At 43.3% G+C, this 26714-nt stretch overlaps 5 protein-coding genes across 9 annotated transcripts; 2 read left to right on the top strand and 3 right to left on the bottom strand.

Annotated features, from left to right (window-relative positions):
* Positions 1-217: 217 nt before the first annotated feature.
* On the bottom strand, positions 218-4665 carry LOC9266665 (phospholipase D delta). The gene is made up of 6 exons (XM_066307146.1): positions 3471-4665; positions 3274-3390; positions 2215-2709; positions 2074-2139; positions 1525-1684; positions 218-1182 (listed from the first exon to the last, which is right to left on the bottom strand). Exons 1-6 carry the CDS (start codon positions 4563-4565, stop codon positions 368-370), a joined length of 2748 nt encoding a protein of 915 aa, XP_066163243.1. The 5' UTR covers positions 4566-4665; the 3' UTR covers positions 218-367.
* A 4916-nt stretch (positions 4666-9581) lies between these two features.
* On the top strand, positions 9582-15561 carry LOC4328109 (serine/threonine-protein kinase STY46). The gene is made up of 16 exons (XM_015769719.3): positions 9582-10000; positions 10080-10194; positions 10422-10507; positions 10640-10762; positions 11882-11936; positions 12165-12275; positions 12427-12477; positions 12711-12886; positions 12976-13083; positions 13217-13290; positions 13376-13551; positions 13667-13762; positions 13848-13928; positions 14033-14086; positions 14917-15051; positions 15237-15561. Exons 1-16 carry the CDS (start codon positions 9762-9764, stop codon positions 15306-15308), a joined length of 1752 nt encoding a protein of 583 aa, XP_015625205.1. The 5' UTR covers positions 9582-9761; the 3' UTR covers positions 15309-15561.
* Positions 15562-16327: 766 nt separating this feature from the next.
* LOC4328108 (pentatricopeptide repeat-containing protein At2g17033) lies at positions 16328-21023 on the top strand. Of its 5 annotated transcripts, XR_010739365.1 has the most exons (6): positions 16328-16646; positions 16747-18653; positions 18760-18813; positions 18901-19377; positions 19531-19689; positions 19890-21023. XR_010739365.1 is itself a non-coding variant. In XM_015769732.3 (2 exons), exons 1-2 carry the CDS (start codon positions 16359-16361, stop codon positions 17947-17949), a joined length of 1491 nt encoding a protein of 496 aa, XP_015625218.3. In that variant the 5' UTR covers positions 16328-16358; the 3' UTR covers positions 17950-18767. The 5 variants fall into 5 exon arrangements, 1 of the variants encoding a protein (XP_015625218.3); XR_010739368.1 differs by lacking the exon at positions 18760-18813 and having other exon boundaries at positions 19050-19188; XR_010739366.1 differs by lacking the exon at positions 18760-18813 and having other exon boundaries at positions 19050-19377.
* On the bottom strand, positions 18385-20182 carry LOC107276995 (GDSL esterase/lipase At5g55050). Its single transcript, XM_066307471.1, has 3 exons — positions 19918-20182; positions 19564-19727; positions 18385-19224 (listed from the first exon to the last, which is right to left on the bottom strand). Exons 1-3 carry the CDS (start codon positions 20180-20182, stop codon positions 18931-18933), a joined length of 723 nt encoding a protein of 240 aa, XP_066163568.1. The 3' UTR covers positions 18385-18930.
* Positions 20730-25893, bottom strand: LOC4328107 (choline/ethanolaminephosphotransferase 1). Its single transcript, XM_015769734.3, has 18 exons — positions 25495-25893; positions 24706-24715; positions 24565-24615; positions 24353-24430; positions 24187-24262; positions 24072-24094; positions 23885-23985; positions 23435-23529; positions 23200-23268; positions 22928-22997; positions 22609-22672; positions 22482-22522; positions 22247-22331; positions 21759-21821; positions 21586-21644; positions 21450-21502; positions 21215-21287; positions 20730-21132 (listed from the first exon to the last, which is right to left on the bottom strand). Exons 1-18 carry the CDS (start codon positions 25629-25631, stop codon positions 21111-21113), a joined length of 1170 nt encoding a protein of 389 aa, XP_015625220.1. The 5' UTR covers positions 25632-25893; the 3' UTR covers positions 20730-21110.
* Between the last annotated feature and the right edge of the window lie 821 nt (positions 25894-26714).

Here is a 26714-nt window from a genome sequence, read left to right as displayed (position 1 = left end):
AGGCGCCGGCAGCGGCGTCGGAGCTGCGGGGTTGGCAGCGGGCGGAGAGCCGGCATTGGCGGTGGGGGGAAAATGGGCCGTGCAACCTTGGAAAGAGAAGGGGGGAGGGAGAGGAGGCCGGCCATGGGAGGGGGGGGGGGGCTTGCCGCTGTCGTTGACTCCTTCCGACCAGCCCGCGAGGCCGGGCGGCGGCGACGGATGGACTGAGAAGCGGAAGGAGGAAAAGTAGGTTTTACTTATGTTGCACGATTGATCCAACGGTTCATAATTTGCAAGATTTAGGGAGGTTTTTTCTGTCAAAAGACACCTAGAAAGTCCCATATATTAATCCGAATAGTAATTTGGGAATGCAGAGGCAGCTACATGCCTACATGGTGAGATAATCCCAGTAGTTGTTGTTGGTGGAGCCAAGGATCCTCCCGCCGACGTCGGGGAAGAACTCGTGCCCGCGCAACTCGCTGATCTTGCCGTCGTCGCCGACGTCCACCGGGTACCTCATGAGGTGCCCCTGCATGGCGACATCGTCGTCGTCGGCGGCGTACCTCCTCCAGTTCTCCGCCGCTATCTCGTTCACCCGCTTCACGCACTCCGGCGACTCCGGCGACCTCAGCTCCCGCCACTCGCTGCTGCCCAGGTGCTCCTCCCACAGCAACATCCTGAAGCCGAACACCTGGCCGTCGCCGGCGCCGGCGCCGGCGCGGAGATTGGGCTGGTAGGCGCCGACGGCGATCTCGGTGTCGCGCGAGCCGGCGAGAGAGCGCTGGTTGATGTTGGCGGAGCCGACGATGACGTACTCGTCGTCCACGATCATCCCCTTGGAGTGCACGTAGATCATGAACCGCCGGTGCCGCCGCGCGCTGCTGGCCGCCGGGTTGTGCTCCTGCTCCGGCGAGCCCGCCGCCGCCGCCGCCGCCGCCTCCCGCTTGCCGAGGCAGTAGAAGTTGAGGTAGTCCCGCGGGTGCGCCGCGCCCTCCATCCCCGCCGCCCTGATCGCCGCCGCGATCACCTCGTACATCGCCTGCATCGTCTGCCTCTGCCAGAAGAGGATCTCCTGGATGGGGCCCGAGGTTGGAACCCCCTCCGGCCACATCGGGATCACGATGTACACGGCGAACCTCTCGCCGGCGGCGATCTTGCTCGCCACCTTCAGCGCGATCTCCATCGGCACCAGATTTCCAGCACCTGCACACACACATATACATGCATCAGTGTGCAGCATATTCAGACAATTTTGTTAGAGAATGGTATTTTTGGTACAGCCTCTACATCCAACCGGACATATGAATCTTTTTAAAATAAGAGCTTAGTCTAACAAACTGAGAACTTAGCCTTCAAATAACCCAATATGAAATTAGGAATTTAGTCCTCAAATAACCTAATTGTAATTCGCTCGTATGAAGATTTAAACTCATGACCTTAGGGTGTCAGGGTGTTACTCAGGTGACTGCAACCACTAAGCTCCATGTATTTTTACCGATTCAGACAAGTGATGAGACAAATTCAGCAAATTCAGATGGTGCCTGCCTTCTTGGTGCTTGTAGGATGGCCATGCGAAGGATGATCCGATGAAGTACTGGTTCTCGATGTAGATGAAGCGCTTCGCCGACCGGATCGCCCGGACGTACGCCGTGTGAATGCTCTGCTCCACCGTCACGTTCTTGTCGCACACCAGGTGCTTCGCCTCCTGCATCGCATATCGATGCTTCAGCTATTTGATGGAGTACCATTTTATTACTCCATCCGTATTTTAATTTATGACACTATTTATTTTTTAAATTTATGACACTATTTATTTTTTAAGATACATTTTTTATCATTTATCTTATTTAAAAAATTTATCTAAGTACCATATATTTTATTGCGACTTGATTTATCATCAAACGTTATTTAAACATGACATAAATATCTTTATATCTGTAAAAAAATTTAAATAACACAAATGGCCAAATGTTGATAATAGATTTAACAACGTTATACATTAAAATACGGAGGGAGTACGTCGATTATTGATTGATTGATTGATAAGTTAATGACGATGAGCCATTGATGAAGAGAGAAGAAGAGATTATTAACCATCTTTTTTGTCTCCCAGCAACGAGGCAATCCTTTCACTGATCCAGAGTCCACTGACCGGAACACCTGCCAGTTTTATCACCAAGAAATTAAAATTATCTCCATCGATTTCAAGTATCAATCGATCGGTTTATCATGTACCTGAGCGTTCCAGCAATCGGGGTGACCATCGGGCAAGGCGTAGAGGTGGCTGTCGCCGCCGTCGCCGTCGCCGGCGCCGGAGTCGGAGGGGCTGAGGATCCAGGAGATGCGCTCGAGCTTGAGCAAGGCGTCGTCCTTCCAGTGCGCCTTGGCCCTTCTGAACAGCTTCGTCGCCTTCCTCCACCGCTGCTCGAAGTTCTCCAGCACGTCGTACGCCGCCGGCCCGTCGACGCGGCAGTGCATGTCGTGCCACGGCTGCCGCGGCCCCTCCTCGCCGGCGCCGCCCTTGTTCCCCGCCGGCGGGATCGCGGGGTTGTAGACGTCGCCGGAGAAGACGGTGCCGAGGTCGGCGAAGAGCCTGTGCGACGGCGTGTCGTAGCGCCCCGCGGCGAGGTCGAGGCCGCCGAGGAACGCCGTGATCCGCCGCGTGCTCCCCGACGCCGGCGTGTCCACCAGCAGGCACTTCTGGTGCTGCGTGTACATCGTCCCCACAATCTGCACGCTGGCTGACACGCCCCTCTCAGCATTGGGTCTTGCATGCTTTGCTTGCATTGCACCATTTTTAATCGAGATTTACTTGTGATACTACTTTCGTTTCAAACGCCGTTAACTTTTCACGTATCGTTTAATTATTATTTTATCTAAAAGTTTAGCATAAATATGTAAAAGTATATACCCCATTCTAAAATATAAGTATTTTTAGCATAGTAATAAGTCAAATATTTTTTCAACTTTGACCATTAATAACAAAAAATAAAAAAAAATCAAACATGTAAAATTGATGTTACTAGATTTATCATTAAACAAACTATTATAATATGCAACTATTTTTATTTAAAGCATCTTAATATTGTTGGTCAAAATAGCATCTCGGAGACCATATCAAGGTAAAAAAAAAGATTATATTTTGGGACGGAGGGAGTAAGTTATTAATAAGAATATAGTAAAACAAGTCATAACAAAAATAAATAATATTTATATATATTTTAAATAAGACGATGTGAAAAATAAAAGGAGTAATATATTTTGGAAATGATTGAGTAATTAATTATATCTTGCCTTCTGCTTGGCCATGCTGAGCTTGCTGCTTGGGTATCGCGGCGACAGCAAGCAGATCACCGACGAGTCCTTGAAGAACTTCTTCGTCTCCTCGTCATGTGTTTGCATCAAGCCGCCCTGAGAAATCAAATCCAAATTCAATTTTCTTTGACAAAAATTCAAGAACAGAGTTGAATTGAGTTGGTACGCAACGCAACTGTCTTGAGGAAGAAGGTGTCGTGCGAGGTCTTGTCGTCCCAGACGAGGAGGCAGACACGGACGCCCTCCTGCGACTTGTACTTGAGCAGCGCGCCCAGCGACATGCCCTCCGCCGCCACCGGATTGTCGTCGTCGTCGGTTGCCGTCGTCCGCACCTCCTCCACCTTCGCCGCCATCTCCGGCGACATCGCCTCCCGCACGAGCCGCACCTTGGTGTTCACCGACCACCCCGCCACGTACACCAGGTGCTGCGCCCCGAGCACCGCCAGGCACATGTCCTCCCAGCACCGCCCCGGCTCGAACACCCCGCGCCGCCGCACGCCGTCCAGCTCGCCGCCGGCCACGTGCGCGTCCTGGTACAGCTTCACCTCGCACCCGCGCCGCGCCGGGAAGTAGGCCGCCGGGACGCCGCCGTGTTCCGCGTCGTAGATGCTCTGATGCTCGCCGGCGGGGACGAACGAGGCGGTGATGACGATGGCGGAGCTGGGCTTCGGCCTCCCGCGGCCGTCGGGGCGGTACAGGGGGAGCTCCCTCCTGACGATGGGCGCGGCGGCCGCGGCGAGGACGTCGGCGGCGGGGAGGATGGCGACGCCGATGAGGTCGGAGCCGAAGGGGTCGGCGTCCTTGACGTGGAAGGCGACGCCGGTGGCGTGGTGGGCGAGGTGGAGCAGGACATGGGTGGACCACTCTGGGTCCTCGGAGTCGCGGACGACGTGGGTGCGGGCGAGCGTGTTGCCGGCGACGACGACGGCGGCGTACGGGTCGGACGTCGGGAGGAGGTGGTGGCCGTGCGGCTGGCGGCGGCCGTCTTCGTCGGCCGGGACAGAGCCGCGGCTCTGGCCGGGGCTGGGCCGTCTCGCCGGCGGCCGGAGGCAGAGGCAGAGGCGGCGGAGGAGGGTGGAGAGGAAGTCCATGTTGGGGAGGCCGCGCGCCTCGTGGATGGTGAGGTCGAGGTCGCCGTGGAGGAGGCGAGTCCCCGACGCCGCCGCCGGCGGCGACAGCTCGCCGGACCAAGACATGATGACCGGAGCTCGGCCGCTTCGGGGGCTAGCTAAGCTAACCATTAACGGTGTGAAAGCGTAGGGCACATGCATGGCGGGAGGATTGCTGAATTAATGCACAAGAGGAGGCTGACCGGTGGGCCCGCAGTCTACTAAGGTGGGCCCCACGGGGGCATGCATGAAAACGCAAATGAAATGATGCTATGTATGCAAGGAAGGAATGCGATTCTTGGCTTGAGAAGAGCGTGCGACAGGCGGCATCAGGGACGAGTCACGAGTGTAATCGCGCTTCATTAGCAAGTTACAAGTAGCATAAAGCATAATAAGCACATCGTTGATCAGGCCTGTGTAGAATCAGAATACAAGTATTTTACTCCATAGGTAAACAAATATAAAAATGATAAGCGTTTAAATTTATCCATAATTATTAGAATATGGTCCTTTTCCTCGAGTGGATGTTACCTCATTTCTTTCAAGGTACCCAAATAGCTATCAAAATTTTTAAAAATTTTATTAACATTTAACAAGGTATCCGTATATCACTCCACAAACATACAACATTAAATTTAATTTCTACAAATTAAATAAAAATATTTAAACTCTACCTAGGATATGAATACATTTTATATTTATTATTTTGTTATAACTTTTTTAGACCTTTAGGCCAAACATAGCATGTGTTTGTGTGTGTTGTATCCGGACGCATGTTGCTGGGCTGCATACGTAATTCGAACCAGGTTGATGGGCCACGTTATACGTATTTGGAAGGCCCATCGGTAATATATGGGCCAAATTGCTGAACATTCTCTTCCTCATCTCTCCTTTTCCTTTCTTTTTTTTTCTCCTTCCTATCATTCCTTCTTTCTTGGAGTGGCACAAATGATGATAGTTAGTATTGTTATTATTATCCCTTTTTATTTTATATGCATGCAAAGAAATTTCAAAAACAAAACATTATTTAAAAATGCCACGATTGGATGGATGATTTTTAAAGGGGTTTAAAACTGAATGAATTGATGGTGAATAACTCAATATATTATAGTACGCCTGTACTATCCTAAGGCACATGATAGGAGTAGTGTATAAATTCTGGTATTCCTATCTTCATGACACGTTCTGAAAATCCCGAGAAGCATCTATCTGCTGCTCTGTTTCAATAATAATAAAAAGAATGCATCTTCGATCTTATGTCAATAAGTCACAGCCAAATCAACTACTTCATCCGTTTCATATTACAAGTAGTTTTCTTTTTTTCCTAGTTAAATCTATTCAAATTTAACTAGTATTTTCAATACAAAACAAACATATTATTAAAATATATTAAATATTAGATATAGTGAAACTAATTGATATTTTATATGTTGCTAAATTTTTTTATAAATTTAATTAAACTTAACCAAGTTTGACTATGTAAAAGTTAAACGATTTATAATATATAATAGAGGGAGTAGTAAATTTTATAAACGTAATTTCGTCAGACATCGCGTATCTCTGCATGCCTACGTGTCGGTCGATGAAGCTACGTGTCCAGCTGCATGCATATCCTGTAGTTGTGACGCGGCCAGTCGAGCCCGTCCAGTAGTCGCCACTGCTCGTTTAATTTGACGCATCTCTCACTCTGATGCTGCAATGCATTTTCAGGTCAAACCTGCACTTGATTCTGCAAAACGATTGGATCCAACACTATTTTTTTACTACTAATTATTGCAGACTTTCCCAGCAAAAACAAAATGCAGACTTAATTACTACTATTGATATATTTTCTTATGTTATCTTTATCGTTTACCTTAACTTATTCGATCTGATTCTCTGCAAGGTTATAGCTACTCCACACACATATGTTTAATTAATGAATCGATTGCTTAATTTGTCTGATGCCGACAGGCACAAGTACTCACGCATGCGACGCCAGGAATCGATATCGATCATCGGTTGTTGCGTGACTTCGCCTGCAACTCTGAATATACAATGCTTATTGCTTTTTAATTGGATAATGAATGCTTAATTATTGCTTAACTAAATGACAAAAATGCAGGTTACACATCGTGCATTTACTATATATATTTTCTCGATCTATATATATCTCTGGTCTGCCGCTGTTCATGACTTTTTCAGTTTTAATTTTGAACTGCTTAACACGTATATGTTCTCAAACGGAGAGTCGGAGATCAAGTAGTAGTGATAAAAACAACAATTAATTTAAGTTGCAAACGGTCAATAATTCAGCAGCCACTTGGTTAGGACCAAATCACTGTCACTGGAATAGCTAGCCGATGTTAACTCGATGCTTAGCTTGCTTTTGCGAGTCAATTGTAAACTACTGATCCACTAGTATAAATGGATATCGATCCATGTGTCGTACTACGTAGGAGTACTTGCTAGGTGCCGGGCTGGAGTCCTGATCTCGTTCAGCACTTGATATAAATATCATTCCTCCTCTCTGATTAATTAAGTTAACCACAACTATATATGCTTATATTAGACGTGGAGATCAATCATCGTATGATTGTTGGGTTTAATCCCCAAGCATATTCTAAAAACATCAGGCTGCTTGTCTCGAGCCATGTGTCAAATTGAATAAGGTTTCGCTAGAAATATGCCAACATGGTTTTATGATGGATTTTATATATCAAGTGAATCCTCACCATTGGACCGATGCGAAGACTCAAGCTCGAGCCAGCGATGTAATCTATCTTTTTTTCGGAGATAAGGTGATAAATGTCCACTTGCTTACGTTTCACGTTCTGGGGTACAATACTATGGATATGCCCGACGACCTTTTAGTTAGAGATTGGATAGAAGCTAGCGACCAGTATGAGACGAGAGTTGGTACGAGATGAGAGTTGGTAGAGTAAGGAGCAGTAAATAATTAAAATCGATTATCTTAAAGGGGCGAATGGAGTAGTGAAAATTACTGATTGAAGTTGTGTATATACGATGATCAACGTCAAACAAATAATACCAAAGGGAGTAGTATTTTTTACTAATTATATCAATGGGCGAAGAAGATAATTAAAACTCAATCGCATATTCCTTTACACATGCTAAAACACGGTCTTTTTGAGAAATGGTGGAGTACACGTGGCGTGATTAGCCAAACCAAAAATTGGTTCGTGCATGGAGTAACTGTGCGATGCGGAGGATCGACATGGGCATATCCAGCTCCGCCTCGAAAGGTGAACTGCATATATATAGTTTAAGAGAACGAGGTCATAGGCAAAAGCAAGGCACCACTCTTTTAATTCCAAGTTTTTTTTAGAGTGGGTAATTTCCAAGCTAAATTCCATTCAATTCAAAATACGTACCCTGAAAAAGATCCCACGCTATACCGTCAGAAAATTGATGCCTTCAAATTCAAATCACTCATACTATCCAAATTAAAGAAAAACGATTTATCGAAGTTTCCTTTTACTTTTGTTCCCTCCGGTGTGTATATATGCGAAGTTTTTCAGAACTTACCACAAACGCTGTGTCTGTATTTATCAAAAAATTGGTTAGTAGAAAATCGCCTCAAACAAATAAATAAGGACAATGTTATCTCATCAGTACTTGATTAGCTTATCTATCATTCTTGAATTACGTACGTACAAGTACGTTTCAGTGACTAGCTAGCTACTTTCTACTTGCTACCATTGTTACATGCTCAAAGAGCTCCAATTAACAGTATAGTCATACAGTACTAGTTAGCAGTATCATATAGGACCATCATGGTATAGAAAATACTAACCAAATAATTTACAATATCTTCTTGATTTAATTATACTATCCTGCTATGATATGGTGCTCACTGGTACTACTAGTGCTTCAAATTGCAATATTGTATCTTTGTTTATCTTGCCCACTTTTTGAGTGTCTAGGCTGGATGAACCATTGAACCCAGCCCAAATATGAGATATAATGAACCTAACTAGCTTAGTTAGGTTAGTACATTGCCTCATCAATGCCCGCAAGTTTCGCCGAGTAAGCTCCAATTTTGTCATATTTTGTACGCTCTATTTATATATAGACACATATAAACATATCAATATAGAAATATTAAAGGTACCACCTATAAATTTAATACTAGAGCTTTTTGGTGAGAAGCCAGCGGTACACATATATACAATTCCCGCCCATGGTCTCGTTACACAGTTTGAAGTTGATTTTGAGTCTCGCTCAGAGTTGCATCCTTTTAAAATGATGCTTCAATTGTTGCTTAGTTCAACCATATGGTAGTAACTTTTCTTTTTATTTTGTGAAAGCAATGTTTTTATTCCGGGTTCATACACACCGTACGTGTGGACGTAGCAAATAAACCACGTGCAATGTCTGCTTTGACCTTGGAGTTGTAGTACTGCGCATGCACACAGGTCGAGGAGAAAGCAATGGTTTTTGGACTGATTCACTGGTCATTGCATGGCTTGTGTGTAACCGTTCTCCATTCTCCACATCACATTTTTGACTCGGTTTTGGATTAATGTCCTCATATTTTATTATGGTCATCCAAATCCTCCAGATTCATCACCCCCATTTTCTGCAGCCTTATCCCCAATAATATTCAATCCCCAATTAAAATACAACTTGTTTTTTTCAATGTTTTTAATAAAAACATAAATTTACTTAAATTTCAAGCCTAATACTATTTTAAACTTCACTTCCAAATAAGCTAAACACGGAAGGAGTTTAATACCTAATAAAAATTGTGATTTTTTTAACTTCTTAGTATTATACTTAGAATCTGTTTTTCAAAATTTAATTCCAAGAGCTGGATTTGGAGTTTAACTAGCTCCACTTCTATTCTGGATGGAGCCGAAATTATTTAGCTGGACTTGAACTTTAGAATAAGTGGAATTGAAGCTAGTACGAAACAGACCATTAATCTTGAATTATTTTGTTTGGATCATTGTATTACTCCCTTCGTTTCAAAAATAAATCAACCTCGTATTAAAATGTGAATACAATGAATATGGATATATATCTAGATTTGTTGTGTATTAGTAAGAGATGATTTATTTTGAGACGTTGAGGGTACAATGGTACTATTATTACTCCAGCCAATAGGGGAGAAGAAGTCAATCCAGAACCTAGACAAAAACCTGTCTCTCTTCTCATCTTTTTCTTCTTCTCTACGGCGAGCGCCTCCGCTTGTTTGTGTCTATAAAGTTGTGGACTTTCTCGCCGCCATTGTCACGTCTCACGTGCGCGCCACCACCACCCCATGCAGACCCAGCAGCAGTAGCGGCACGGCTCTCCTCTCTCGTCTCGTGCACCACGCCGCCGCGCGCGCTCGCTTTGCTTCGAGAGTAATCGATGGCCGTGGAGGAGTCGCCGCCGCCGCCGCCGTCGTCCCCGCCGCCGCCGCCGTCGTCCCCGCAGCCAGCGGCGGAGGTCGGCGCGGGGGGACGGCGCGCGGACAAGAGCGGGCGCCGCCTCGAGGTGTACAGCGAGGTACTCGCCCGCCTCCGGGGCCTCGGCGCCGCCGCCCCCGTCGAGATCTCGCCGGCCTACGAGGACGCGCTCTGGGCCCACTTCCACCGCCTCCCCGCCCGGTGAGATCTCTTCTCCTGCCCTCTCTCTCCCCCTCCCTCCCCCTCCCCGACTTCCCTCATGGCCATGGCGGGCGTGCAGGTACGCGCTGGATGTGCACGCGGATAGGGCGGAGGACGTGGTGACGCACCACCGGTTGCTGGAGGAGGCGCGCGATCCGGACCGGCGGCCCGCCTTGTCGGTGCGCGTCGTCCAGGTGAGAGAGATCCATCCATGGCTGCCTGCATGTCGGTCGATTTCGCGTACTGCTTAATTTCCATTAGATTTTTATTTCTCTCCTGTGGTGTTGCTCGGGGAATTTGATTTGTGCTGTCTCATGTTGTTCATTAGATCAAACTGAAGAGTAGAGCTTAGATGTTGCATCAAACTGAAGAGACATTTTAATTCCTTGGCTTACCAAACTTTGTTTTCTGCTTGATCTAGGTTTCTAGGATTCTTGATGGTGATATGGATGATTGTTCTGAGCTTGGGATGGAGCCGGTTCATACCAACCACTTGGCAAGACAAATGTATGCATGATCTATCTATCTATCTATCTATATGCACATGAAGTTCGTTTACTTTCATGCATGTGTCTCCTTGGCTGTTCTTGTCTTTTATGCACGCTAATGGAGTAATGGTGACTACACAAATCGTTTCAGGGTTCATCCCCCTCCTGCCTTTGGTTCTTGCTCCAACTTAGAGGCACTTGCGCTCGAGGCGAGTGAGGCTAATCTAAGGAGCAGTAACAATGATGAAGATAGCAGTGTTCATCTCATTTCCAGGTAGATAATTCCCCTTTTCAGTTCACGTGTACCTCGCTTTATTTTGAGTTTAGGGCCCCTTTGATTTGAATGAAAAACATAGGATTTTTGTAAGATTCAAATCCTATAGGTTTTTTTTCCTATCTGGCCCTTTGAAACAAATGATTGAAAACTGTTGAATCCTATGAAATTCTTAAGGAATGCTCTATTCCATACAAGTTTTGGAGGATTTTTAACATGAGGTCCAACCTCATGGAAAGTTTTCTATGAGTCTATCTCTCTCATTCAATTTTTGAATTTTTCCTGTGTTTTACAATCCTCTATTTTGCGTTTGAATTCCTATCGAAATTCTGTGTTTTTCCTATTCCTTTGTTTTCTCAATCCCGTGTTTCAGAGGAGCCCACTGTATTTGTCTTTGGTTCTTTTGGTTCATGTGCCATTCTGTACAATCATAGCGTGCTTAGCACTAGCTTGTAGTCTTGTACTACTACCTTACAAGGTTGGCATGTCGGCATGTTGCGATTCCCTTTTAAAAACTGTTTTTGATACTTCTCTATATCAATTAATTAACATGGTATATTGTGTTACAACCAGAAAATCGCATATTTTACCTTGTGAAGAATGCATGCCTCTGTGGCCTATTTTTTAACAAATGATAGCATCAGTGGATTAGTTGTTACTAACAGTTAGCTGCAAAACCATGATATGCAGAATTTCCTTTCCGAATATGGTACTTTCTCTGGCAATATTGCATTTGCATACTTGTTTAGATGTACAAGACATTTCACAAAAAGCCGATGCCACGCATGAGCTTCTTTGTTATGCGCTGGTTTGATCATGTAGTGAGTGGATTATGAAATTGTCAAAAGTACTCATAATTGGTGGGAGTAGTTCATTTTTCCAACTTAAGCCTTTATTCCCTCCGTTTCACAATGTAAGTCATTCTAGTATTTCCCACATTCATATTGATGTTAATGAATCTAGACATGATGTGGGAAATGCTAGAATGACTTACATTGTGAAACGGAGGAAGTATTTATGGGCATTTTCATTAGGATTATGCAAATAGTTGATTAATACTTGGATTCTATATATTCTCATTCTAGTTGATTAATTCTCGCTATATTCTGAATCTTGCAGGCCAATGCATGAGATAACTTTTGCAACAACTGATAAGCCAAAGGTCCTTAGTCAGGTAGGCATACTTCTTTCAATACAATCTTAACAAAGCGAAGGAAATTCAAAAGCTGACAAGTAGCTAGTTAGGAAAATCATTAGTAAAAATAAATGGACATATTTATTTAGAAAAAAAGATTAAAAAAACATTACAAATCTGTTTAATGTGAACTTCAAGGCAATTTTATACAGGACTTATGTCAGCAATTGTTTTGATTCTTACACTTTGCCTTTCATACACTTGCAGCTGACTTGCTTGCTTAGTGAGCTTGGTCTTGACATCCAAGAAGCGCATGCATTTTCAACAAGTGATGGTTACTCATTGGATGTATTTGTTGTCACTGGTTGGCACCTTGGGGTACGCACCCAGCATAATAGTGTTACTGTGTTAGTTTGTCTTGTCCTTATTGCAATTGGTCTTTAGAGCTAAACGCTTCAGTAGTTCAGTTAGTTCAGTAACATACTTCACTTTTCGTGTTGATAATTTGCTCTTTTGATGCACACTGCAGGGTACTGAGCAGCTAAAAGAAAAGTTGCTGGAGAAGTTTCATGACATTGAGGTATAAGCTTCCCCTCACTTTCTTCTATGAAGTTCAACGAAAAAAAAAACTCATTCTCGTGGTATTAATTGTTGCCTGAAAATATGGTACCTGGACCTGAAAAAGGAATGCAGAACATTATTTTCCTAACCAGTACTTGCCTTGTTCATTGCACTCATAAAAATCTTGTAAGGTCTATTGAATTCCTCAGATAAAAAACATTTGTTTTAGTTTTATTTTGGTTTCGTGTACAGACACAAGCTTGGCCAACATCAAACTCATCGTCACAATCATTGGAAGGTCCGTCAGGTGGAGAGAGTATGCCATCTACCAGTGTGGAAATACCAACAGATGGGACGGATGTTTGGGAGATAGATCTCAAGCTTCTCAAGTTTGGAACCAAGGTTGCTTCTGGATCAAATGGCGATCTGTAAGTTCCATTATCTTTGTCGGGAAGTGAAAACAATATAATTTTACACAACTGGGGATTGAGTGCCATTTGATGCTTTGCTTTCTCAGGTTCCGTGGATCATACTGCAGTCAGGATGTAGCTATTAAAGTAGTGAGACCTGAACGCATTAGTGCAGATATGTACCGTGATTTTGCACAGGAAGTCTACATTATGAGGTTAACTTAATATTTTTTTATTGCTTCTCCCATTTATCGAGCATTTTCTGGTGTTTAGCATTTGGCAAATCATATGCATATTGACTTTATTGACTGTACCAAATTGTTTCTTACAAAATCTACATGCTTGCAGAAAGGTCCGCCATAGAAATGTTGTACAGTTTATCGGTGCCTGTACAAGACAGCCCAACTTATATATTGTAACAGGTATATTACAACGGTTTAACTTATAATCTTTGTAGACAAACTTCTGTAGTGTTTGACACACTCTAATTTGCATTCATTTTCTTAGATTTCATGTCAGGAGGTAGTCTGCATGATTACCTTCATAAAAAGAACAATTCTTTCAAGCTATCCGAAATACTGAGAGTGGCGACAGATATCTCTAAAGGAATGAACTATCTGCATCAGAACAACATAATTCACCGTGATCTCAAGACAGCGAATCTTCTTATGGATGAAAACAAGGCTAGTTTTTTCTCATCCATAATCTCATCCATAATGCTATATGATTTACAGAGTGTGCAGAGTGATATTTGCTCCTGTCATTGAACTTCTAAATGAGAGCGATCATATTTTTCAGGTCGTAAAGGTTGCAGATTTTGGTGTTGCACGTGTCAAAGATCAATCCGGAGTGATGACTGCAGAGACTGGAACTTATCGTTGGATGGCACCTGAGGTGCCTGTTATACATACGCTCATTCCATAAGAATAACAACAGCATTTTTGTTTATTCTAACATTTGTATTCTATTGTAACTACAGGTCATTGAACATAAGCCCTATGATCATAAAGCAGATGTTTTTAGCTTTGGTATTGTTCTATGGGAGCTGCTAACTGGCAAGGTAACTACAAATTGCTCCAGGAAAAAGTCAATTTCTTTCTTTCTTTTTCCAACTTATATTAATTACATATAAAACTAAACTCACCTAACTATTCAATTTCTCAGATACCCTATGAGTACCTAACACCACTACAAGCAGCCATAGGTGTTGTTCAGAAGGTAAGCAAGCATCCCTGCTTAAATTCTGTAGTTACATGCGTGGTATCCGTAGTATTTAGCTCAAAAATTTAAAATGTTGATGAAACCCATTGTATAGCTATGTCCTGTGGGTGCTGGATTTCTTTAGTTCAAGTGGGGGACATGTGTGATGCTCTAAGGATACAGTAGTTTCGAGAAGCAGTCTTTAAAAAATGATGGCATCCTTGTTCTTTCAAGAAACCATTCTTTTAATATGCGATTGCCTCCCTTTGTGTCCATCCTACTAATCACTCACCTGATTAGAGGTGCAAGTTAGGTTTTCAGGTTACCATGCTCATGGGAATGAGATGAAGTAGAACAAACTTCCGTCAAGTCACGTCATTGTAGCTCCCTCAATTGTAGGGTCACATATAATATCTGCTTAACATCATAGATTCTTACCATTAGCAGAAAGTGCTATGAATTGCATATGAAAATGATTATGAACCTTGATTGTAAATGAAATAGTTGCCGTGATTGCCAAGTAGGAGTAGTTTGAAAAGACAAGTATTTTCAAGAGAATATAGGTCCTTTAGAGACACTGTACATACCTAGAAATTTCATGGAAATTTATTGGCATATTTATCTATATCCTCATATACATGCATATATACGGTATACCTGCTTGATTTCATAAAGTATGGCCTTTTTTTTGGATAAAAGGCCTAAGATAGGAGATTGCCTTTGGTATCTAAAAGAGTTGCAAGACAGCATTTTAACTTGTACATATGTAGCAGAGAGCTGCTAGTTATTTACAACAATTCTACACAAAATTAAGGTTCACTCATGTGTATTTTGATCATTTTCTGCAGGGCCTTAGACCAACAATTCCGAAAGATACGCACCCCAAGCTGTCTGAGCTGCTTCAGAAATGCTGGCATAGAGATCCTGCTGAAAGGCCTGACTTCTCCCAGATACTGGAGATTCTTCAGAGACTCCCCAAAGAGGTCAGTTCTAATGCACCTCGACTCATCAATTTATCATGCATTTCTTAAAAATTCTCAAGATTTTGTTCTTTTACAAAAACAGAAACTATTTGCTCAATGAAATTTTAGTTTGTTTCATGTTCAATATCATGCTCCAGAAAAATATATATTAAATTTTGTTTTAATATCCTGATTTAAAAAAACAGGTGAGAGCTGATACCGAGGGTCGCCAGAAATCAAAGGCAGGATTTCTTTCAGCATTGAAGAGAAACCACTGAAAGTAGCTTATACAATGTTGGTGCATCATTCAATTGTAGCATCCCACAACAAGAGGGAAGCGCATTGTGGTGTACAGTGATTAAAAAAAAAGTATTTCTTACGTTGTTGCAGCTTTGTTTTTTTTGCTTATTTAGTTTTTTTTTCAGCTTTTTGGTTTCTTTTGCTGTTGTTTTTCTTGTTCTAGTTTTGTTGCATTAATGAGAACAAGTATAGAAAAAGGAATGTGCTGAAAAGAGTTGTACAAATTGATCCTGTTTTCTTGTTCATGTCTGAATTCCGATTTTCTCCTCCTATGTTGTAGATGAAAATCTTGTAGTGTATGCCTATATTTTCCAAGGTTATCTGCGTTTCGTTACGAGACTTAAAATCTAAATATTCGTATAACCTTTGGATGTGGCTTGTGGACGTAGAGGCCAGATTTCTATACATTATATTTTTTAAAAAAATATCTGCATTATATTCTACCAGTTAGTTTTGACATCTTGTTGAAAGTGGAGCGTGTTACACAAAAGTTGGTGATCTTCTGCCGAAAAACTGAAAACTTCACGATTAATCATTAAATTCGAGCACAGTAATACATGCAAATAATTGTTCCCTTGCTAAAAACATGTTTGGAAATTTTTGGCATTCCATCATCATAGTGATCAGTTTTGAGTTGCACGACTGCATCTTTTGCATCTCGTGGATTAAAATGAGGATGTATGATTTGTTCACAATTTCAAAATGAGGGTATAGGGTGTATGATTTGTTCACAATTTCAAAATGAGGGTATACATAATGAGCTCACATTTTTCAGATAAACTTTTGGTTCAGAATAAAGTCAAACGTGACAAGAACTGCATCAGTTGCTAACGAACTGGGCCCCATCAGCCATGCATGAAGCTTGCTTGACTGGTGGGTCCAGTTGGGTCGCTAATCCAAATGTGGTGGGCCTATTTGGGCTGAATTGTTTTACTGGGCCGGCCTTGCGATGTGTACCCGTTGGTGATAAGACGTCTCATCTTGTGACGCGCCAACCGCGTCGCTCGCGAGCAGCGCAGCAGCCAGCCATGGCGGTGGCGGTGGCGGCGTCGCTCTCGACCCCGGCGCCATCGCCGGCGGCCGGGGGGAGGGGCCGGAGGAGGGTGAACGTGGCGGTGGCGTCCCTGCGGCGGGCGGCGGCGGGAGGTGGCTCGAGCTGGCGGAGCGAGCGGCGGCTCATGTCGGAGCTGGAGCGCACGGTGACGCCCGGCGCGGCGGAGCGCGTCATCCGCAGCTACGTCGCCTCCAAGTCGGAGCGCGCCGCCCTCGCCGCGCTCTCCCGCCTGCTCATGGACTCCGACCCCTTCGCCATCCCGGTGCGCGTGCGGCGTGCGTGAGCGCGTCCCAAATTATTCTTGTGATTTCTTGCCGATTTCGCGTCACGAATTTGGGGTGGGATTTGATTTCTCGCTGCAGTTCTACGAGGTGGTCACCCAGGCGCGGTGGTTCAAGTGGAGCTCCATCCACGCCGCCGCCGTCGCCGCGCTGCTCGAGAGCAATGGCAGCGCGGAGGAATCAAGATCCCTCATCTCCGACTCCATCTCGCGCCTCCACTCCACCTCCTCCTCCTCCGAGGAGGTGTCCCTCTTCTACTGCGACCTCATGGCGGCCTTCTCCTCCCGCGGGATGCGAGACCGGGCGATGGATTTCTACTCCCAGCTGCGAGCCTCGCCGCCGCTGTCCGGGAAGAAGACCTACACGGCGATGATAAAATCTCTGTGCCTGATGGGCCTCGCCGGCGAGGCGGAGGCGGCGCTGAGGGAGATGGCGTCTCGGGGGCACCAGCCGGAGGCGTTCCAGTTCGGATTGGTGGCGAAGTGCTACGGCAAGGCGGGATCCATGGCCGAGATGGAGAGGGTGATCTCGTCCATGTCCGACGCCGGCATCCGCCTCGGCACCGGCGCGGCGAACATCGTGCTCTCGTGCTACACCTCCTGCCGTGACCATTCCAGGATGCTGGCATGGCTGAGGAGGATGAGGAAGCTGCGGATTGCGCCGACGACGAAGGCCTTCAACTTTGTGCTCAACTCATGCCCAACAGTAGCTTCGATGGCTCAAGAATTGGGGGAATCACTGCCATTGTCAACGGCTGAGTTGGTCAAGAAGCTCAGGTCTGCATCTCAATGGCCAGCAGAAGCTGAGCTGGTGCAGGAGCTCCTGACATCCTCTTCGGTGCTCGACAAGGCGATGGATTGGTCGGAGTCGGAGGTGAAGCTGAACCTCCATGGATTCAGCACAATTGCAGCCTATGTTTTGATTTTGCAGTGGGTGGATGCGATGAAGGCGCGCCGCGCATTGCCATTGGAGGTGTCAGTGGTGTGTGGCATTGGCAAGCACAGCGATGTCAGAGGTGAGCCCAAGGTGAGGGAGCTGGCTCAGGAGGTTCTGAGCAGGATGGGGAGCCCCCTGAGGCTGTCCATGAGGAACAAAGGCCGGCTTGTCGCCAAGCGCGACAGGGTGAAGCAATGGCTGGCCACTGACTGGAGCTCTCCGGTGGATGAGGAGAGCACAGATCAATCACCTAATGGGGACAACCAGCAACCATTTTTACTTACACTCATGAGAAAACTAGGACAGGTTCTGTCACCATTTCTGCAGTTCTCAAAGGGTAAAGCATAAGAGAAGCACCTCTCTTATGTAGGTTTTTCAGATAGTTTGGTCTTTGGATAGTTCAGCATCTTTGCCATGCTGTAGATTGATACAAGCATTGTCTTGGTCTAGTGAATCCTAAGTTCTAGTTCTGATGCCGAAATGCTATGCGTCGGCCAGCTGCTTGAAGGTTATGGGACTGACAAACCGTGCTGCCCCGTCATAGAAGGCAAGGCCTACAATCTTGGAGGTGGCCTGGGTAGGGTGGAGGAGATCCCAGAAGAGATATCTGCTACGGTCAGCGCAGCAGCTGGAGCTGGGGGTACAGGCTTCCTCGGCGTTGAACTTGCCACCACCACCACAGCATGCACTCTTCACCTCTACAAACCCTGAAATCAATCAGCAAGTCTGTGAGATCTCAGATATAGCTGAAAAGTAGACGGTTACAATTCAATTCATGCTAAGTAGAACTGTGACAATGTTTGAGGTGTGAGTTCCAGGTCATATTACTCTTTGCTTAAACTGAGGTAACTTACCAGCAGCTTGTGGATTTTCAATTAGGCTGGAGATAAGTTCATAGGAGCTGGCAATGGAGTACTTCATTCCCTGCATTTCGGAGCTGAGGTCACGGAACAGGTCCCGGATTTCGCCGTTCAGTCTCTTGGCCAACTGGTTTAGCGGTTCGAAGCACTCTCCGGTCGGGTTCTGACTTCTCAAATATGGGCAGCACCCGAGTAATGGCACATTGATCACTGCAAACTTCCTTGCTCCTAAATTGTATAATGTCTACAAGAATACTTCAACAGTTACTAACTTAATAAAACATAATTTGTTTGCCAGCATGCCAAGCATTTCGAGTTTGAGTTGCATTTGGTGGACAATTGAAATGAGGGAGTATGTTCTGTTCAAAATTTCAGATATATTGATTCAGACTAAAGTAAAATGTAACATGAGTTGCATCAATTTCTTTCTTTTACATAGAAGGAAGCTTTTATTAAGTTGCATCAATTGCTACTGGCCTATTAGCATCTTGAAGCTTGAAGGAACTGGATCATAGTTCGGATCTCTTACTTTCACATGACTATCATATGTGGAGATAAAAGCTTCACAGAATTCCTGAATTGCTGTAGAGTCTGGCGATTTGTTCTGCGAGAAGAATTCAAAGGCGTCATTCCCACCAGCACTGATGAGGAAGATGGATTTTGACAGCAATGTTGACGCTTTTTCGGCGCTCAATATGGTCGAAATCTGGTCTCTGAGATCTGAGAAGTACTCTATCTGCTTTGTCATGCTGATTGTAGTCCCCTGGTGCAATGATAATTTGTTAAGTCAGTTGTCAGTTGTGTGCAGTAAACTGTACTAGTAGTTGCACTTTGGAAAAGTAAGTAACCAAATTTTGAACCAGGGAGCAGAATTTATAGCTTTAGTTGAAGGTTGGAAGAAAATTTTCAACTTTAGGTAGCAACCATGCTCCTACCAAACTTCCTTTTTTTCTGGTGATCATAAATATATAGGACTTGAAATTCAATTTTGTGTCCAACAAAATTACTAGCATTACATGACATCACAATCCACAAACATATCCATCATAATAACAGAAATAACATGCAGGATCAAAATGGTTTTGGAGAATTTTATGCGTACTGTGGAATCAAGAACACCGGAGCCTCCGGAAGCAAAGCTGGCTCCTTTCATGGCGGATGCAGCTGCCATCATCATGTTGCTCATCACCTCACCACTGCTGTTAGCATCCATGGCGATGAGAGAGAGGTAAGGTGGTGGACTCCTGGTGAACCCCATCGCAGCCGCTACAAATTTCATTTTCAAATATTCTTCTCCATTCATCAGAATTTACATATTGAATTTGCTGAAATTTGTTAACTCAAGTGACGACGAGATGATCACTTACACTTACTTTTTTTCCACCTTTGCATACAATTGCAAACCGCAATGACTTCAATTATTTTCAGTGATGAAGCTACTTAGACTACTACTCACCTATGAAGTCGACGCCGATGAGGCCATTGCTGAACCTCCCCGTCGGCTCGCCGCCGGGGAAGTCGACACCGTTGTGAGGGAAGTCGGCCCTGGCACTGATTCCGGCCAGGTAATTGTTGTTCCCGGCGTCGACCGTCGAGTCGCCGAACACGAAGATCGCCGGAACCTTCGCCGCGCCGCCACCGGCAGCGCCCCTCGCCGTCACAGCAGCCACGGCCATGGCCACGAGAAGCAACCGGAGCTCGGTAGCTCGTAGCACAGCCATGGCTATGAGAAGCAAGTGACCTTGTGACAATACAAGCAGATCAGCTAGTTATATATACAGAGAAGAGAGAGAGCTAGCTCAGTGCTTAATTAGTACAGGATTTGGGTTGGAATGTGATTACATTCACCCTTACAGTTACTTGTTACTACAATTAACTGTACTCAGTAACTACCACAAGGCTCAAGAGAGAACAAAAAGGAGGAAGCCAGCTTGTCTGGAAAGTTCTTGATTCTTGATGCCCAGGACAAAAGCACTAGGGGATAAGAAAAATTGGAGCAAGATCCAATTGATTGTGCATTTTACAAGCTATGTTTTGATAAAGATGTAGCAGTGCTTATATTTTGGAACAGAGGTGCATCTTCAAATGAGAATAGACAAGTTCACTCCAACTCTCCAAGTGTCATCATCCATTCAGCAAATTCAAATCATGCTTTCAGAGCCCAGTACATCAGCTCACCCGGAGAGAGGAACAATAATCTATTAGAATATAATAGTATGTATATATAAGTTTACTCTCTCTCTCAAAAAAAAGAGCATGAATAATATGTAAGGCATAATGAGCATCATTTTTAGCATAAATTGTACACCTGCATCTCAGGTGATGCTACAATGTAAAAATTACAAATGTATCATCTGCCAATCTGCTCAACATGTACCCCCAAAAAAAAAGTTTTGCCGAGCATCACTGAATTGAAGTTCTAGGTGATACAACAAACAAAATCCAACTCTTCCAAGGACGTCGTTTCCTTATCAGCACAAGTTCTGATGATAATTTCAATCTCGGATAATAGCAATCCTGGGAATAACAAATGCAAATATGATCTGAAGAGCAGAATCTTCATGAAGAATAATTGAAAATATTTGCCTTTTTGCGCAAATATAACATATGATTGCCAACCAGAGCAAGGCAATTGTGGATGGTTCACAATTATGCCTTTTTCCTAGTGATCCTGTCACCACACAAAAAACCTCGTGTCAAACATTTGATACAAAATGGCAGAAATGAAGTGCATAGCAGTGACTAACACAAACCTGAAGCAATGAATCCCGAGAGCATTGGTGATTTCATGGATAACAGATGTAGCAAAATGCATGTAGAGAGCCACTGCCAAAATTGATCAAAATAGTGAGATCAAACATACGTGGAACAAAAGGGCTTGTACAAGGTAAGATATGCTACTACTGTAAAAACTATTGAAAAGAAATCGGTAAAAACTACTACTTCAAGCGCCATCGGTAGTAATTAAGTTCTGGAATAATGTAGTACCGGTAAATAAGCAGTACATTAGGAGAACTAGCTGCTCATCAACAAGGGGGTTTCTGCAACAACAATCGATGGCCAAATAAGGTTGGTAAAAAGAGTTATCATGTAGAGGATAATAAAAAGGTAGTTAGGCACAAACCCATCATCAAGCCGTGCAGTCAGCGCATTTGCAATTGCAAATGGGAAATATGCTAGGGACTGCAAAGGGAGGCACAATGTTTAATCATAACAAAATATATGCGTATCATCATATATTACTTATAAAAGGTGGTGGAAAACAAAACCAAAGAACAAAGGTGATTAGGCAACAACCATGCACATCCCTGTCTTCAGACCTTTGGGCTCATCACATAAGTGAGCCAGAATCATTCTGCCCTGTGCATAATAGAAGTAGATATTAGGTAATGCTCATAAGAGTGTCTTTTGCAACAAAAGAAGCATGTCAGACCAAAATATACTGGCTTACATAAACTATTTTTAGCATGACAGACCTGGAACGATACAATGCTAAAACTATAAAGTGATCATATTATAAACTGTTGCTTAGAGTTGCACACCTACTCTGAACAGAATCTTTAACACAAAATATCAAATCATGCCAGCATGGTCTATTGAGAAATAATAAGATGAGCAATATTATAAACCATTCCATGCATTAGGCCAATAAGGCGATTTTCATAGCAGCAGGCAGGATGACAGACAGAAATATATTTCACAATGACAGGAAGTTAAAAGAGAAACATCCACAAAACAAGTATTTGCAAGGCAATAAATGTATGAGTTATAGCACAAGGCCTTACCACAAGAAAGCCAAATGCAAAACCAGTTCCAATAACTAGAAGATGTGGCTGGTTTCTCATTATATCTGAAGGAGATAGGTAGGACCTGAATAAAAATGAAAAATCCTTCAGTGACATGCTGGAGGATTTTTTACCTTAACTGCTAGCTTCTGTTGTCTAGCTCAAATTTAATAAATTAATAGAAAGAACAAGAAAGATATATACAACTAAACTAGAATTAGGTGAACAGGTATACCAGACAAGAACTCCGGCCAACAGCAAACCAAAAGGAAAGAGCTGGCACAACAAAATAGAATATCATTTGAAAAAAAGAGAGACATGAATACATGATAAAATCACAAAATGACATATTTAGATCTTACCATTGCTAGTGCCAGCAGCATGCTTCCTTTTCTTGCCTCGACCACTTTGTACACATTGTGAATGCTGTAGGTTTAGAATAATGCAAATTGATCATAGGTTGAATGTTTATCGGCTATCAAATAAAGAACGTTATGATATTTTTATTTAAATTCAATAGTTGCCTCGAGAGTGAATTGATAAATAAAACACAACTATTTTTTCAGTTGATTCCAAGAGAAGCTTGCTGGATTCATATGCTCCATAGTCCATAGATGACTAAACTGACAGGTAATATAAAATAATTCATAAAGTAGTACATGCTGTGCAGTAAGAACTTACTTAGATCCAATCGTCGGAATTACAGCAAAAGCTATCATTAGAAACAGTGCAATTCCATATACTGGGACCTCTGCAAAGAAGCAACCAGCAATTAATTATAGTATAGGCAATGCCAGCATTTGTAGCTGTCCAAAACCCTACGTCTATTGCACAGTATTAACGAAAAAATTGCACTGATATAGATGAAATAGTATGCTAAAACAATTGAGTACCATATGATTACCAAAACAATAAATATTACGAAACGATTATAAGCTTGCTAGTCCCCATACCAGGAACAAGAGGTACCCAGTTTAGTAGGGGTATTGACTTCCGGAAATCTTGTGCCCACCATTCAGCTCCTGTGAAAGGAAAGATGAGCTATTAGTATTGCTATAACCACATGGCTTGAATGTGACTGGCTGATATACATGCACAGTAAATTGTCAGAATAAAACCACAAAGATTTACAGGCTCAGAATAGATTTGATTAGTTAAAAGTTGATAAAAATGGGAATAAAATAGTACCTGTGAAGAAGGTGAAAAAATGGCACAAATAGATTAGCATAAGGCCTTCAGTCGGTCCGTTGACTATAGGAAGAATTAGTGTGTTTGTGAAAAAGCTGCAGAGATGACAATTAAGTGTGAATAGAAAGGTACTACTCAAAATCTATGCAGTGAAAGTCTCTTAATATCAATGCAAATATAGAAACAACAATGAGCAGAGTATCTAGTTTATTAGTTCTTGAACTTGAAAAAAAGTAGTGCTTCTATCATCTATGTTCTTGCAGAAACTAAATTGAATTGGGCCAATGCTGATAAACCCTTGATTTTCTTACCGGTGCTTTCGAATTCTTTAAGAGCACTAAAGCATTCCACAGACCATTTCACAATAGATGAGTGAGCATAAAAAATTGGTTCCTAGTGTAGTTTGATGCTCTAACTAGGAATGGAAGAACTCAAGTAACATGAACTCACTGTTCCCAGGTTGCGCAGTAAAATGGGACAGCAGCAATGAACCAATACCAGAAGGTAGCTTTTCCACACATTGCCGTGCTTCCAAAAGCCAAGGCCTCAAACTAATATATAAAATAAATACAATCAGTTCACAAGATTTTCCGTATATTGGGACATGCAAGGGAGAAAAGTTGGTGAATAGCCTTACAGCACATGCAAGCGCATCACATCCTGTTCAAGATATAGTCATGTCAGCATCAGATACAGGACTTTCTAAAGGGATAAAACTTAATTCACCAAGTTGTATTTTCAGTAAAGACTACCGTGGTCAAATAGCTCGCCTAAAGGACTTGATGAGTTGGTACGTCTTGCTTGTTTACCATCCACAGCATCAAAAGTCTGCATGCATTGTACTTCTAAGCTAAGGTTCTAGCTTGTAGCGACTGGAAATTTTATACGGCACAATCAAACAAAAAATGAGATTGAAACCTGGTAAAGGAAGAGAAGCATTCCATGTGCAAGGTGCACCCATCTAGGTGGTGCTGTATCGAGATGAGGGGAATAAAACTGCAGATAAAATTGGAACAGTAATAAGGTATCAGTTGGCTGAAATATTTCTGCTGCATCAACGAGCAATAAAACTCCTCTGTATAGGCCACAATAAAGAAAGCATCGAAAATTTACAGCCATAAGATACTTACAAAGCCAAGGAATGCCGATGTCAATAGAAACATGAAGCCTGTCAGTGTAATCTGGAAAACAGGAATGGAAACAATGCTTTGTCAGCTCTTGAACAAAAAGAAAACCCTAGTTCATAGTATCAGCATGTGCGGGACTCTCACCATATTTGGCCTGCGGTCGATTCCAACATGGGAAAAGAAGAATAAAGTTAGTATTTTAACAAATACATTTGGACAAAGAAATCAACATAATGTATTGCACTAGCATGAATTCATAATGTAAATGCTCCATAAGTGCTTAACTAGTTAGTTTGGATGATAAACAGCAAATGATTATGTACTGATATTACAGTAACCATTGTTTCAGATTACACCCTCCTGTAGGAAGCAAAAATGACCAGAGATGTAAAAATGAAGCCATAGCACTAATTTTTGTAATGAACCTAACTTTAGCATGTTAGAGAAAAGGATTAACTAATACTACTGTATTGAATAGGAGTATGGAATAGGATGCTTTTCAGTGTCCAGCAAGGAGAACAAAAGCTGACATTTTGATGTCCACTGTCTGCAGCCCACTGGAAGATGCTCTCTAAACTAAAAAATGACTCCACAAGCTAAAGAAAAGCTTGGGATTCCTCATGCCCATGCTATGTAACTGTGAGCGCCATAAGCATATGCGATAACTGCTAACCCAGTTGAACGAATCAAAGAAAAAACTCGAAATGCTACTGTCCCTGTAGGAAAAAAGAAGAAGAAAAAAAAAACACAAAAGCGACTTGTGCGGTGGAGAAGAAAACATTGTGAACAATCATCTTAACTAGTGCCAGTGTTTCTCTTTGAAGCAATCATCTTGGCGAAAGCCAGGAGCTTGACAAGGCACGGATCAAAACACTGGTGGAATGGAAGAAAAGAAAAGGAAAGGAAAGAAATTCGAGGGGGCGCGGCGCTTACGGGAACCAGAGCGGGAAGAGGTTGACGAATCGTGACCAGAAGGGCTGGAGGATGTACTTGGCGACGAGCGAGTGGTCGACGCCGCTGTACTTGTACCTCCGCAGCGTCGCCACCCCGTGCTGCCCCACGTACCCCATCCTCTCCCTCTCTCCGCCTCCGCCGCGGCCGCTGCCTCGGAATCCCCAAATCCGAATCCCCGATCGGAACAAGAAAGAAGAATAAGAAGAAGAAGAAGAAGCGGATGAATGGGGAAGGAAGGAAAGAGAGCGGGAAGAATCCTTGGGAATCGGAGGAGGCGATGTGATTGGCGCGGGGGAGGGGGAGGATCTGGCTGGCGGCGAGGCGATGGTGGTGGTGGTGGTGGTGGTGGCCGCCGGTGGTGATTGGTTGATATGCTGCGAGACCCCAAGGAGGAGGGAACAAAAGGAAAGAGAAAGCCGCGGCGATTTTACGGTTTAGTCCCTTCATTTTGGGAATCATTTGTCATCTCAAATAGGAGAATGAGGATAGTGCGAGGGCACATTTCAAAATTCAAGTGAATTAATACTTGAAAATTAGGAGTACTACTATACTTCCTCTATCATAGTTTTACACTGTTTATATTTAACATTTGATCGTTCGTTTTATTTGAATTATTTTATGATTAACATTTTTATTGTTATTAAATGATAAAACATAAATAATATTTTATGTGTGACTAATTTTTTTAAAAAAAATTATAAAGATGGATAGTCAAATATTGGATATGAATATCTACAGTTGTACTTATTTTTTCATGTGTGTGTGTGGAGTATTAAATTTGAAAGTGCAATAGATTGGATAAATAAATGTAATCCAGATAAAATATAAACTAACTTTGAAACAAAGGTTGCCTATGTTTGGTCACTTTTGGTGGTGTGCAAGTGGAGTGGTTTATAAAATTATGTCATCGTGTTGCTCGCCTCTCGTCGTCTTCCCCTCTTCCCACGCGCCTCTCCCGTCCCGTGTCCCACCTGCGTGGGGTCAACCGGTCAACGCGCCACACGCTTTGCAATTTTCCACTCTCACCCCTCCTCCCCCCAAAAATATTCAATCTGGCCCAACCAGTACAAGGCTGACATGACATACATGGGCAGGGACCACGGCCCAATAATGCAAAGCCCAACAAACTCCATTGGCCCAAATACGGCCCACTAAACGAAAGCCCAATAATATATCTCATGGGCCAAAAGCCTCCTCCT

This window comes from Oryza sativa, chromosome 2 (assembly GCF_034140825.1).
Source record: "Oryza sativa Japonica Group chromosome 2, ASM3414082v1".
Taxonomy (NCBI): domain Eukaryota; kingdom Viridiplantae; phylum Streptophyta; class Magnoliopsida; order Poales; family Poaceae; genus Oryza; species Oryza sativa.
Note: the sequence above shows the minus strand (reverse complement) of the source record. Positions and strands in the feature narration are given on the sequence as shown.

What these genes read in the sequence shown, in the direction of transcription:
- LOC4328108 (XM_015769732.3), top strand. Translation starts at nt 16,359, where the DNA reads ATGGCGGTGGCGGTGGCGGCGTCGCTCTCGACCCCGGCGCCATCGCCG. An exon ending in CCGACCCCTTCGCCATCCCG is followed by an intron (nt 16,647 to 16,746) that starts GTGCGCGTGCGG and finishes TTCTCGCTGCAG; the next exon opens with TTCTACGAGGTGGTCACCCA.
- LOC4328107 (XM_015769734.3), bottom strand. Translation starts at nt 25,631, where the DNA reads ATGGGGTACGTGGGGCAGCACGGGGTGGCGACGCTGCGGAGGTACAAG. An exon ending in TGCTTCTCTTCCTTTACCAG is followed by an intron (nt 24,263 to 24,352) that starts GTTTCAATCTCA and finishes CAATGCATGCAG; the next exon opens with ACTTTTGATGCTGTGGATGG. An exon ending in ACTGCACGGCTTGATGATGG is followed by an intron (nt 21,503 to 21,585) that starts GTTTGTGCCTAA and finishes TTGTTGTTGCAG; the next exon opens with AAACCCCCTTGTTGATGAGC.
- LOC9266665 (XM_066307146.1), bottom strand. Translation starts at nt 4,565, where the DNA reads ATGCATGTGCCCTACGCTTTCACACCGTTAATGGTTAGCTTAGCTAGC. An exon ending in ACACCTTCTTCCTCAAGACA is followed by an intron (nt 3,391 to 3,470) that starts GTTGCGTTGCGT and finishes TTGATTTCTCAG; the next exon opens with GGCGGCTTGATGCAAACACA. An exon ending in ATCCTACAAGCACCAAGAAG is followed by an intron (nt 1,183 to 1,524) that starts GCAGGCACCATC and finishes GTGTGTGTGCAG; the next exon opens with GTGCTGGAAATCTGGTGCCG.
- LOC4328109 (XM_015769719.3), top strand. Translation starts at nt 9,762, where the DNA reads ATGGCCGTGGAGGAGTCGCCGCCGCCGCCGCCGTCGTCCCCGCCGCCG. An exon ending in TTCCACCGCCTCCCCGCCCG is followed by an intron (nt 10,001 to 10,079) that starts GTGAGATCTCTT and finishes GCGGGCGTGCAG; the next exon opens with GTACGCGCTGGATGTGCACG. An exon ending in GGGAGCTGCTAACTGGCAAG is followed by an intron (nt 13,929 to 14,032) that starts GTAACTACAAAT and finishes TCAATTTCTCAG; the next exon opens with ATACCCTATGAGTACCTAAC.
- LOC107276995 (XM_066307471.1), bottom strand. Translation starts at nt 20,182, where the DNA reads ATGGCTGTGCTACGAGCTACCGAGCTCCGGTTGCTTCTCGTGGCCATG. An exon ending in CATCGGCGTCGACTTCATAG is followed by an intron (nt 19,728 to 19,917) that starts GTGAGTAGTAGT and finishes TGAAATTTGTAG; the next exon opens with CGGCTGCGATGGGGTTCACC. An exon ending in CCGGTGTTCTTGATTCCACA is followed by an intron (nt 19,225 to 19,563) that starts GTACGCATAAAA and finishes TCATTGCACCAG; the next exon opens with GGGACTACAATCAGCATGAC.